The following is a 13031-nucleotide window of genomic DNA, read 5'->3' on the forward strand; positions in this document are numbered from 1 at the left end:
TAACCTTTCCTCCCAGAGAAAAAAAAACCTGCTGGGTTTTGTTGTTGTTTTTTTTTGTTTTCTTTTTCCTCTCTTGTGGTGTTGGGGAAGTGGGTTGCACTAGTCTGTTTATATATATATATATATATATATATATATATATATATATATATATATCAGTTATCCTTCTTGTATTAAAATTCCTTTTCTTAAATTTGATAAAGAGTGGTGTGATTATCGTGGAGGAGGCCCCTCCCCTGCTTGTGGGTAAAACATTTTGGTTTTTTTTTCCCTCAAACCGAGACATTTCTTGGCGCCCAACGTGGGGCTCGAACCCACGACCCTGGGATTAAGAGTCCCATGCTCTACCGACTGAGCGCAGCACCTGAGAGGGGTCAGTGCCCCCCCAGCTCCTGTTTGCTCCTTGCAGGCAGGAATAACCCATTTCCCACCTTCTTGCCAAGCATACTCTGGGTGTCCTCAGGGTGTACCCACTGCCTCTGGTCATACCCAGAGTGCTGATGGCCCAGGACAAGGACAAGACCCCGATGGACACGGTCAGAACTCCTCACCCTGGGTGGTGTGGGTACAAAGTCACTCTGCCATCTAAACCAACCTCCCTGCCATGCCAGGCCTGCCCAGAGAGGGGGTGGATTCCCCATCCCTGGAGGTTTTTCAGCTGAGCTTGGTCGTGGCACTGGGTGCCATGATCTGGTAAAGGGACTGGAGTTGGACCAAGGGTTGGACTCGATGATCTTGGAGGGCTTTTCCAACCCAATCTATTCTATGATTCTATGGATGTGGCACTGTGTGAGAATCCACCATGTCTTGAGTCAACCCTACTGTGATCACCAGCCCAGGGCACAGAGTGGCTCTGAGTCTCCTCTTAAAGACCTCCAGGGACAGAGAATCCAACATGTCTTGATCCAACCCCACTGTGATCACCAGCCCAGGGCACAGAGTGCCCTGGGCTGGTGATCACAGTGGGGTTGGATCAAAGGTTGGACTTGATGATCTCAGAGGTCTTTTCCAACCCAATCCATTCTATGATATGATTCTAAGGGGCTTAATTTGCCTCAGGAAGGATCAGATGAGGCACGAGGGGGCTATTCCTGTTTAGGGGTGGGAGCAGACACATCCAAGACCACCCTGTGGTTGCCCACCGCCCGCTCGGGGCTGCGGCTCGGGCACCCCGGGGGTGCCAAGGTGGGGATGCTCCCGGCAGGAACGGGATTCTCCCAGGAATTGCTGTTCCAGAGGCGGCCAACCCTGCACGGAGCGCGGTGTCAGCGCAGAACAATTAGCTCGTGCTTATCTCCGTTAGGTGTGCGATTAGTCTCCCATTAATGTAATTAGCGGCGTGCCGTCTGTGTAAGTGTGTAATTGGCCCCGAGGCAGCTGCAGCGCAGCTGCTGAGGGCACCTCTTTGGGGATTTATCAGAGCCCGGCGGGAGGGGATGGGGGGTGGTCACCGCCCCAAGCACAGGATGGGCTGGTTTTTGTGTGTGCAGTCCTGGCTGGGCACCCCCACCTGCTCCTCGCTTGTTTCAGCCGCAATAAAAAGTATTTTCCCACCTTCTGTTCTTGCTTGAACCCCCCCAGGCTGCTTCACGGAGGGGTTGGGAGGTGTCCCAGCTGTTTCCCAGCCCTGCGGGATGGGCAGAGCTGCGATTTTTCCTTGTAGGAATCAGAGCACAGATCTGACCCTGGCTGGAGGCAGGTCCGTTCCAAAGCCTTTTATTCTCCCTGTGGGAGGTGACCGTCCATCCTGTGACTGTGCCCGGGGGGTGAGGGGGGACAGGGGGAGGAATTCCACATCTGCCCATCCTCAGCCATACCCTGGCCCCATCCCACCCGGGCAGGGCATCAGCCCATGGCACAGCTTGGCTTTGGGAGAGACAGAAGGACAAACACTGCTTGCTTTGCTGCCCCACAGCACTGACACCCATTGGCCTTTTGGGATGTCAGGAAAGAGAAGGGCTGTGTGGGATGGGGCTGGGGATGGGCTGGGGAGGGTCCTTTTCCATCCTGGCCCATCACCACTGTCACCTTGCCTACCACCAGTGGGAAATACCCATCCCTTTTCTGGAAAACCCAACAATGCCCTCCCTTCTGTGGCCTCTGTGGTTGATGGTGGAGCAGATGAAGATGTGGCACAGTGGAGGTCCCTGCCAGTCCTCCCTCCAGCGCTGGTGAGGCCACACCTTGAGTGTTGTGTTCAGTTCTGGGCCCCTCAGTTGAGGCAAGAGATTGAGGGGCTGGAGCGGGGCCAGAGAAGAGCAACGAGGCTGGAGAAGGGACTGGATGTGGCTCTGAGTGTCCTCTGAAACACCTCCAGGGACAGAGAATCCACCATGTCTTGATCCAACCCCACTGGGATCACCAGCCCAGGGCACTCTGTGCCCTGGGCTGGTGATCACAGTAGGGTTGGATCAAGGTTGGACTTGGTGATCTCAGAGGTCTCTTCCAACCCAACTGAGAAGAGCAACGAGGCTGGAGAAGGGACTGGAGCACAAGTGCTGTGGGGAGAGGCTGAGGGAGCTGGGGGTGTTCAGCCTGGAGAAGAGGAGGCTCAGAGGTGACCTCAGCACTGTCTGGAACTGCCTGAAGGGAAGTTGTGGCCAGGTGGGGGTTGGTCTCTTCTCCCAGACACTCAGCAATAGGACAAGGGGGCACGATGGGCTCAAGCTCTGCCAGGGGAAATTGAAGTTGGAGATGAGAAAGAAATTCTTCGCAGAGAGAGTGCTCAGGGATTGGAATGGGCTGCCCAGAGAGGGGGTGGATTCCCCATCCCTGGAGGTTTTTCAGCTGAGCTTGGCCGTGGCACTGAGTGCCATGATCTGGTAAAGGGACTGGAGTTGGACCAAGGGTTGGACTTGATGATCTGGGAGGTCTTTTCCAACCCAATCCATTCTATGATTCTGTTCTATGAAAGCCGTGGACAACCAGAGAGAAATGTGGTGTCTGAGCCAGGATGGTGGAAGGGGAATGATGGCCCAGCTTGGCTTTAAATCCCATCTCTAAACCCTCTGACTGAGGGTTGGTGCATCAGGCCATGGACCTGGGAGGGCTGGGCTCAGGCAGGGGGATGTTGGCACAGGGCAGGTGGGGTGAAAGCTCAGCTCAGCTCAGCTCCTCCCCCGGGAATCAGGACCATGAGCTTTCCTCTGCCTCCACTCAGGCTCTGGATGGGAAGTTTTCCTCCTTGGTTTGCTGGGGGTGTAGCCCAGGGCACTCAGGACCCCCAAACTTTGACCTTGGGTCACAGGGCTGAGACTGGGGAGCAACTCCAGGCCTGGAGGTGACCTCTATGGTAGCTTGGATGTGTCAATCAAATCAAATCAATAAAAATCCATCCCTGTGTGAGTCTTCCTCATCCCACTGGGCTATCCCACAGCACCACGAGGTCCCATCCTTGGGGTCCCACTTTGCTTTTCCCAGCCCTGACAGGTGCCAGAATAACACCAAGGGTTAACCCAGAATGATCTCAAGAGGCTCCAACCTCGTCAAGAGCACAGGATTGGCAGGTCATTAATCTCAGAGTTCCTTGATAACTTAAAATACAATCATGTAATCAGCAGGAACCTGTAATTATTATTTATGTGCATGGTGCTTACTAAATTACAGCTCTCTCCAAGGCTCTGTGTGATGCCCAAATTAATTCTGCATCGGAAAAGCTTGACCAGAAATTTGTTTGTGTCTGAATTTCACTTGTAAACATTGAAGTATGAAATGAAATTGGAGTTTAATTGGCCCTTCCTCCTGCTGTGAAGCACATTATATTTTTATTCTGCATTAGCTGAGCTGGCAAGGGGGAAAATTTGGAGGAGTTTCTCCAGCCCTGATGGTGGTACTTGCATGGGAGACCCATGTGGGATGGTCCTCACCCCTCCTTAGATGACATGTGGTTGATACCCTCATGGAGAGCCACCTCCTTGCTCTGGGCATGTGGATTTGGGCTGGAAAGGACACAAAAAAGCCACCAGGTGACTCTGGCCCAGTGGGATGCTGAGCCCACTGCAGCAGGAGGATGCTCCTGTGGAATCTGGGGAGGGGTCATGCCAGGGTTGTCTTTTCCAAAAGATAAACACACCCCAAAAGTCCTTGGGAGAGGAATCCAAGTAGTTTTAATCAGCCAAGACTGAGAACACACACACACTTCTCCAGGTTCAGAAAGCAAAGTCACATCAGTCAGAGCAGACCACCAAGAGAAGGGAAAACCAGTGATGTGAACACAGATGCTTCTGGTTTGGGTTTCTTTCTTTGCCTTTTCCATTTCCAGCTTCTTTTCCACCAAAAATCAACCCTGACTTTAGAAAAATCCCAGTTGAACATGGAGTGCATCTTTTTTTGGCAACATCACTTGTAGGGATGATGAAAAGACTCCCTGGGGCATTTCTTCTTCTTCATATCCAGCAGATCTTGATCAGCTCCTGCCAGAGCATCCAGCAGAGGAACCAAGTCTGCTCCTTGTAGGGGAACCAGCAGAAAGTGTCTGCAGAGCTGAGACCTGCCAATTTTCCCCTTCCATAACTCTGGGGGTCCTTTTCTCACCCATATATTGAATAAAGGGCAGTTTCTGGGACTGTTGGTGATGGATGAACTTGTATAAAGACCAAAACCTGCCCCATGTGCAGAGTCTGGTCCTCACTGTGGTCACTCTGCTCTACTGGGAGCTGTGGCTTCTCCCAGTGCATCACTGGAGGCAAAGGGAGTATTTCTGTTCTGGCTGCACTGCAGATGTGCAGGGAGGAAATCAAAGTGGGAGGGAAACATGAAAAATTCCCTTCAGACCACTCAATTTCTCAAATGTTTAAAGAAAGAACTCAAAGGTTTTTCCCTATGGAAAAAAAAAAGGAGATTCTATTCCTTTCTGGTGGGGTTTCCTGAGGAAATCAGAGTAATGTGATTTCAAAGATGGTTGAATCTCCCCAGGGCAGGGAACATTTATGCCTGTTCTTTATGGTGGGGAAACTGAGGCACAAAGTGTGAAGGGGCTCCCACAAGACCCTGTAGGGCCCAGTGACAGAATCCCTGGGATGCAGGAGCAGACTGGTCCCATAACCCTTCTGGCATCTGTCCCCTGCCTGGGCATTCCCAGACCTCTGGGACAGGGAAAACCTGGCACTGAGGGCAAAACCTTCCACTGGCATGGACCTCTCTGCTCAGCTGCTTTCAGTGACCACATGGAACAGGTCACAGGGGGTGGATCAGGGACAACCCTGGAGTCCCAGCATGGGAAAGGAGGGATGGAAGGGATGGGAGGGATGGAAGGGATGGGAGGGATGGGAGGGATGGGAGGGATGGGAGGGATGGGAGGGATGGAAAGGATGGAAAGGATGGAAAGGATGGAGGGAGGCTGCTGCTCCTCCAAGGCACTTAACCCCAGTATGGGGATGCTTTGGTGCCATCCACTGCACAAGGCAAGGAGCAGCTTTGGCACTGGGCCCACCTGCACAGGTAAAAGCAGGGCAGGGGGAAGGGGAGCAGAGCATGTCCCTGTGGCAGCTGCCTTTGGGGATCTCAGCCACAGAGCTCCCCCACCTTTCCACCCCCCTGGGTCAGCCTGAGGTGCAGAGGCTTTGCAGAGACCTGTGAATCCATCTGGGCTGGGTCAGACCACACAAGTACCTCATTCCTGTATCTCCTTTCAGACCAACCCCTCTGTGTGGCTGTTCAGAGTCACTGGGACCCATCCCCACCCTCTGTGTGGTTCCCTCCCTGCTCCTCTACCCTCCATCCTTGGTGCCAAGATGAGAAATGACCTGTTCAGACCAAGCAGCAGTTACAGGACATCTGGAGACCCAGCACAGGGCCAGGGAAGGGCTCAAATGACCCCAGTGGTACAGATGACCCCAGGGCTCAAAGGAGAGCCCCCTCAGGACTCAAAGAATCCCAGTGGTACAAAAACACAGCCACAAAAACCAATGTCTGTGATCAGTCCAGGGCTCTCCATCCATCCCTCCCCTGCCAACGCAGAGGGCTTTGGCCCCTCCAGAGGGTTTTCCCACACCAGCAGCACCCCAGCATGTGCCCACTGGAAGGCTGGCCCACCTTCCCAGGGATTAGCCCCACAAGCTGTCCCAGCAATGTCCTGGTGTCCTGTCACCCCCAAGCAGTGACCAACTCAAGAGAGGCAGCAACACGGGGCATCGTGCCCAGGATGGAGTGGGCAGGGAGGCTGCTGCAGCTTCTCCAGCTTCCTCTGGCTCCTTCTCCCAGCCCAGCAGGTCACACCACTGCCAAGGAGACGACCAAGCAGCCCCTCAGCTGTCCTGTCCTCCAGGTCCGGCAGGGCAGGAGCTGTGCAGGTTTCCCATGGCTGCGGCAAGTCCGGGGGCTCCCTGCAGGGCACGGGCAGGACCTGCCCCTGTGCTGTGCGACCCCGGGGGGCCCACACGAGGGGGACACCATCTCCCCCATGCCATCTCCTGGCTCACACAGCCGTGGACTGCTTGATGCTGTGGAAGCTGACGCGGGTCGGGGAGGTGGGGATGGACATAGCCCTGGCCACGCGGGCACGGATGGAGTGCTTGTCCTGCCAGCGGTGCCAGCGCTTCCGCACGGCCGAGCGCACCTGTGGGCACAGGGACACTCAGTCACCACACAGCCATCCTCATCAGCCTCAGTCTGTCCTCCAGAAACGCTCCTCAACCCCTGCTCAGACCCCTCCCACCTGGGAGGAGTGTCTCTTCTCAGGGGTGGATTTTCCTCCTCCAAAGGCAGAGACCAACAGTTGCCATCCCCACCTGGGCACAGCCTGTGGCTGCAGATGTGCCAGGGGCTGGAGGTGAAGCACTGGCTCTGATCACAGTTGCCATCCCCACCTGGGCACAGCCTGTGGCTGCAGATGTGCCAGGGGCTGGAGGTGAAGCACTGGCTCTGATCACAGTGCCATCCCCACCTGGGCACACTCTGTGGCTGCAGATGTGCCAGGGGCTGGAGGTGAAGCACTGGCTCTGATCACAGTTGCCATCCCCACCTGGGCACAGCCTGTGGCTGCAGATGTGGCAGGGGCTGGAGGTGAAGCACTGGCTCTGATCACAGTGCCATCCCCACCTGGGCACAACCTGTGGCTGCAGATGTGCCAGGGGCTGGAGGTGAAGCACTGGCTCTGATCACAGTGCCATCCCCACCTGGGCACACCCTGTAGCTGCAGATGTGGCAGGGGCTGGAGGTGAAGCACTGGCTCTGATCACAGTTGCCATCCCCACCTGGGCACAGCCTGTGGCTGCAGATGTGCCAGGGGCTGGAGGTGAAGCACTGGCTCTGATCACCTTCAACTGGGGAAACTGGGGACCAGCACCCTCCAAACCCCGTGCAGTGGCAGAGCCTCAGGCTGAGCATGCAAGGAAGGGTGTAGACTTCCCCACACCCCCCAGTGCTCACCTCACTGTTCAGGAAGCAGTAGAAGACAGAGACAAAGAAGCCCTGGAAGGAGACAAGCAGCAGAGTCACATCCAGCAGGCACCCCCAGGTCAGGAGCTTTGGAGCAGCCCTGGGGTTTGGGGATGTGTGTTTTTGGGAGGGGGCAGAAGCTGGGGGAGGCATCAGCTCCACATCCCTTGGTGGGGGTACTGGGGTGAAAGCCACTGCTGAGGACCATACCTGGAAGGACTCCAGAAAGGAGTTGAAGTAGATGAAGACTATCCTGGAGATCTCATCCTCCCCGGGGTTGACAAAGAACAGCATGTAGGTGATTCCCAGCAAGGGCAGCAGCACCAGCGTGGCCTTGACTGCTTTCCTGGGGAGAAGACATGGACCTGAGGTGCTGCAGGCCAGCCTTGGGCATGGGGATTCATAGAATCATAGGGTGGTTTGGGTTGGAAAAGACCTCCGAGATCATCAAGTCCAACCCTTGGTCCAACTCCAGTCCCTTTACCAGATCATGGCACTCAGTGCCACGGCCAAGCTCAGCTGAAAAACCTCCAGGGATGGGGAATCCACCCCCTCTCTGGGCAGCCCATTCCAATCCCTGAGCACTCTCTCTGCAAAGAAGTTTTTTCTGCTCTCCAACTTCAATTTCCCCTGGCAGAGCTTGAGCCCATCGTGCCCCCTTGTCCTATTGCTGAGTGCCTGGGAGAACTTCCCTATCACCATCCCACTCCCGGCACCAGCACAGCTGGGACTGGTCTGGCTGGGACTGGCCAGGCTGGGACTGGTCTGGCTGGGACTGGTCTGGCTGGGACTGGCCAGGCTGAGACTGGTCTGGCTGGGACTGGTCAGGCTGGGACTGGTCAGGCTGGGACTGGTCAGGCTGGGACTGGTCAACCAGAGGAGCACAGAGCAAAGCTGAGCTGTTTTCCTGTGCAGTTCCCAAGGCACTGGGCTGGTCTGGGCACTGGGACCTGCTGTGCTTCACCCAGAGAAGGGCAGTGGAGAGCAGAGGCCTGACCTTGAGCTGGTGGGAAATGATTGCTTGGCTGATCTACAGCTCGATTAAAAAGGAATTAAGGAGGGCATAATAATTTACACCCTTCAATAAGGGTTTATGAAAAGCTTATCTCAGGTAATTAATTTGATATCTTTACTTGATGAGATTACAAGTGAGGCTCGTGAAAAGGCAAAGTGCTGATACAGATACAGCACCAGGGCTTGGCATCCCATTCCTTTGGATCAGGGGACTAGAACAATGCCAAGTCATCACTTTTTGCTGAAAGATCCTCCTAATAGGCAGATTCCAGCAGTAGCTGAACACAGGGAAGGTCATCCCTGGTGGGTCTGGGACCTGGGACCTGTGTGGGACTGGGACCTGACACAAACTGATGACATGGAGGAGCTGGAGGTATCTGACTGAGAACAGGAGCATCTTCAGGCTGGAAACTCTGGGAAAGCACATTCTTCTGATGGCAGCAGAAACATAATGATTTCTTTTAAGAAAAAGCATCATCTAAGGTGAGCAGGAGCCCTCCAGGGCTGTCCCTTGCTGGTTTAAGCAGGACTGCCCAGTTTGTAACCTACCAAGCTCTCCAAGTTTTCATGTCCCACAAAATGTTCTCCTGCCCAAGGGTGAAAAACCTTCCCTGCCACAATCAGGCAAATACCAGAAAACCAAAAGTCTCTCAGAATTTCTGACTGAGGTCAATCAGCATTTTCCAACATTTATCTTGCTCACTCCAAGCTGAACTTGTCCCTCTCAGCTCAACAGGGAGGAGGAAAGCTGGTGTTTCCTGACAACAGAACCAGAATTTCTCCATTCTCAGCTGAAAAAGCCATCCCCCACCCCAAACCTGCTTCTCTTGGCTCATCACACTGAGATTCCCCAATTCCTGCCCATAAAATGATCCAGAGAGAAGCCCTGATGAAGACCAAGGTGTCTTCTCTTCCAGATATTTTGGAGAGCTGCTCTGACCACACACCTCCCAAGTTGTCTGCAAAACATTCCCCAGCAGGGAAGGAAGGGTTAAACCTTCCTGCCCTGTGCTGTGGGAATTCTGTCTTCTCCCTCACAAGGAGGTGTTGGGGTGGCATCGATTCTTCATTCCTTGCTCAGCCTTTGCTTTGCTGTCAAGCAGTGATTTAATTCTCACCTCCATGCCAGGATTTGCAGCTCAGAGCCTGGAGAGCTCATCAGGTCCCACCAGAACAGGCTTTTGCAAAGAGACTCAGATCCCAAGGGCTCCCTTCCAAGGCAGACCCAGCCATCCACGTTGTCCATCACAAGGCTCCCACCGGCCAGGTTTTTTGAACAACCCCAGATTTAATGCCCACATGCCTCCAAAGAGGTGCTCTTAGATGTCTCTCCATGCTGCCATCACTTTGCTAGCTGGCTGGTGGGGCTGTTCCCATCTCCCCTAACCTTGGGGGGAAGCCAGGTCTTCCTGCAGGGTTGCCCATGCTCTCACCTGTACTGGATTGTCTCTGACGTGGTTGACGCTCGGAGCTTTGTCATGAGGATTCGGACGATGTTGAACAGAAAGATGAAGTTGATCTGGAAGGAAGTGGGTCCCTGGTTAGTGTCTGCTCCTCCAACATTCCCTCAGCCATGAGCTGTGCCAGGGGAGATGGGAATGGTTCCTCCTGAACCTCATCTACTGCCTTCCCTGTCCTGTCCCAGTGCAGCTGCATTTATGGTTTTTAAAGCAGTTTAGCCATAAGATTTGGGAGTTTGGTCAAGAGATCAGGGACATGGAATAGTTTGGGACCTTGTGCCTGGGTCTGCCCTGCAAACAGAGCTTGGACCTCCAGCTTGTGACCTGCCACCACTGCTCTTCTTTGTCCCTTCCCAAAATGGCCAAGTCCCAGCAAAGTGTGCTCTGTGTGACCCCTGGTTGAAGCATCGCTGCTCGGCCAGGAGCAAAGAGAGGTGCATCAGGCAATGGAGTTGAGGTCCCCAGGCTCCTGCAAGTGCTTGGCAAAGCACCCACCTCACCCAAACAGTGCCATGGAGTGACTTACTGAGGCACGTGGGGGTCTGCTGATGGGACATCCCTGTCAGGGTGTGGGCTCCAGGCACATCTGCCACCCATACCAAGCCCAGCTTTGCTCAGGGTGCAGCTTGGGTGAGGGGCAGCAGAACCAGGCAGGGCAGAGTGGAGCCAAAGGAGGGGGCAAGGCCCTTTCAGGAGCAACCAGATCCCACCTGCAGATAGAAGGAGTCTCACTCAGCACAGGAGGTCACTTGACTCTTACCAGAAGCACCAGGATCATGGGCCCTTGGTAAATGTAGTCGGTGTAAACTCCTGCTCTCTTCCCAAACCAGCACCTGCAAGACAAGGCCAGTGTTGGGGACAAGTGGTGTTGGGGACAAGCCTACCAGGGGGGGTGGCCTGGATTCACTGCTGTCCTTGCACTACTCTGCAAACCACTGGCTGTGGGGTGAGGGCACTACAACTCCCAAGTGCTGTAGCCACTATGGAATAACTTCCTCAGGAACTCAGAACAAGGAGGTGCACGAGGGTTTATGGGGTTTTAATGGGCCCCATGTGGTTGTGGAATTGGTTACTGGAGGATAAGCAGGGTTGACCTCCTCACAAAGGAGGGGACTGTCCTGCTCTGCTCACACTGGGGTGGTCCCACCTCGAGTCCTTGGGGCAGTTTTGGGCATCACAATATAAGAAAGGTTTAAAGGTATTAAAGTAGGGACATGAAGATGGTGAAGGGTCTACAAGGGCCACATGAGGAGCAGCTGAGGGCACTTGGCTTGTTCAGCTGGAGAAATGGAGACTGAAAGGGAGACTCAGTGGGGTCTGCAGCTCCTCACAAGGACAGCTCCAATCTCTGCTCCCGGTGAGCAGTGACAGGGCAGGGTCAGGTGGGATCTCAGGGAAAGGCTTTTCCCCCAGAGGGTGGTGGGCACTGCCCAGGCTCCCCAGGGCAGTGGGCACGGCCCCAGGGCTGCCAGAGCTCCAGGAGGGTTTGGACAACACTCAGAGGGACAGGGTGGGATTGTTGGGGTGTCTGTGCAGGGCCAGGGGTGGGACTGGATGGTCCTTGGGGGTCCCTTCCAGCTCAGGATATTCCATGATTCTATGGCCTTGCACAGATCTGGGTTGGCTGTTCCCAGCAAACCCTCTGGATCCCTGTCCTGGGAGCACCTTGTTGGGGTTATTAAATCAGTGCTGTGTCTGTGTGAGTAGCACAGGGCTGCTGAAATGAGGGAGGAGAAAACCAGCTCTGGAAAAAGCTGCTTTTCATCTCAATGGACTCCTTTGAACCTCCCACCCGAGGGATGAACTCTCAGGTGCCTGTTAAGACCTCTCTTTGCAGGTGTCTGTGAAAATGGCCCTGGTGGGGTAGTTCAGATCTCTGCTGGTTAAATCCCAGCTCCATTTAGCAAATCTACTGTAGGAGCTGTGGCTTAATCTTGCCTTTTCCCCTTAAAAAATCTCATTTGCCTTTTGAGGAGAAACAAGCAGGGGCAGGGCTGCAGGGAGAGGAAAGACGGGATAAAAGAAAGAAAGGAAGAATATGATCCTTTTTTCCTCCCTGCCAGAGCCCCTGGCACGACTGATCCCTGGGGATTTGGGATGGAAAAGGGAATGGGGGGATCAAAGCAATCAGGCTCACTTCTCATTGTCGTAGTAGAGCTTCCCAATGGCCCAGGCAACGATGATGGGAAAGGGGATACCTGCAGGGGAACACACAGGTGAGTCCTCAGGGGGCACCAGCACCATGAAATCCCTCTTTTCTCACCTGGGTGGGAGGTGGGATGAGGTGCCCGTGCAAATCCCACCCTCCTGGCAGCCTTTGTGCAGCTGTTTGGGTGCAGGGGATGGAGGGGGCACCACCCTGGGTGGAGGGGGCACCACCTTGGGTGGAGGGGGCACCACCCTGGGTCAGGGGGCACCACCCTGGGTGGAGGGGCACCACCCTGGGTGGAGGGGGCACCACCCTGGGTGGAGGGGGCATCACCCTGGGTCAGGGGGCACCACCTTGGGTGGAGGGGGCACCACCCTGGGTGAAGGGGTACCACCCTGTGTGGAGGGGGCACCACCCTGGGTGGAGGGGGCACCACCCTGGATGGAGGGGGCACCACCCTGGGTCAGGGGGCACCACCCTGGGTGGAGGAGGCACCACCCTGGATGGAGGAGGCACCACCCTGGATGGAGGGGCACCACCCTGGATCAGGGGGCACCACCCTGGGTGGAGGGGGCACCGCCCTGGATGGAGGGGGCACCGCCCTGGGTGGAGGGGGCACCGCCCTGGGTGGAGGGGCACCACCCTGGGTCAGGGGGCTCCTGGCACTCACACCAGCCGATGCAGATGAACATCCACTTGCGGAGCTTGTCGGTGGAGTAGGTGAGGACGATGGCCGTGTGCAGGTAACAGCCCTCGCCAAACATCCAGAAGAAGTTGGTGACATGGAAGTAATTGTAGGCAGCAGTGACCAGGCGGCACCAGACCTGCCAGGAGGAGGTGTGGGGTCTGTAGAGCTCTGAGTTCCAGTGGTGAAACACTGCACAGAGCAGCACAGACCCCGGCAGAGCAACTGAACCTGCGTTTCTCACACGCCTGGGTTGTCCTCCAGCCACCAGACAGCCCTCTCTGCCACCTGAAGTTGCTTTCTTAGCCACATCTCAGTGGCTTCAAACTGACAGTGCATGGCTAGA

General features: G+C 55.2%; 1 protein-coding gene and 1 non-coding gene across 2 annotated transcripts in view; both read right to left on the bottom strand.

The window, feature by feature from the left end:
* Positions 1 to 293: 293 nt before the first annotated feature.
* TRNAK-CUU (transfer RNA lysine (anticodon CUU)) lies at positions 294 to 375 on the bottom strand. The gene has a single exon. It is a non-coding gene; the product is annotated as a tRNA-Lys (tRNA).
* Positions 376 to 4087: 3712 nt separating this feature from the next.
* CRHR1 (corticotropin releasing hormone receptor 1) overlaps positions 4088 to 13031 on the bottom strand; it is a 41240-nt gene continuing 32296 nt past the window's right edge. The window contains exons 7-13 of the mRNA XM_071577277.1: positions 12671 to 12824; positions 11989 to 12049; positions 10612 to 10684; positions 9825 to 9910; positions 7588 to 7723; positions 7369 to 7410; positions 4088 to 6556 (exon numbers count right to left, since the gene is read on the bottom strand). Coding sequence (XP_071433378.1) covers positions 6416 to 6556; positions 7369 to 7410; positions 7588 to 7723; positions 9825 to 9910; positions 10612 to 10684; positions 11989 to 12049; positions 12671 to 12824 — 693 coding nt within the window. The 3' untranslated portion in view covers positions 4088 to 6415. The remainder of the gene's footprint in view (positions 6557 to 7368; positions 7411 to 7587; positions 7724 to 9824; positions 9911 to 10611; positions 10685 to 11988; positions 12050 to 12670; positions 12825 to 13031) is intronic.

Source organism: Pithys albifrons, chromosome 25 (assembly GCF_047495875.1).
Source record: "Pithys albifrons albifrons isolate INPA30051 chromosome 25, PitAlb_v1, whole genome shotgun sequence".
NCBI lineage: Eukaryota > Metazoa > Chordata > Aves > Passeriformes > Thamnophilidae > Pithys > Pithys albifrons.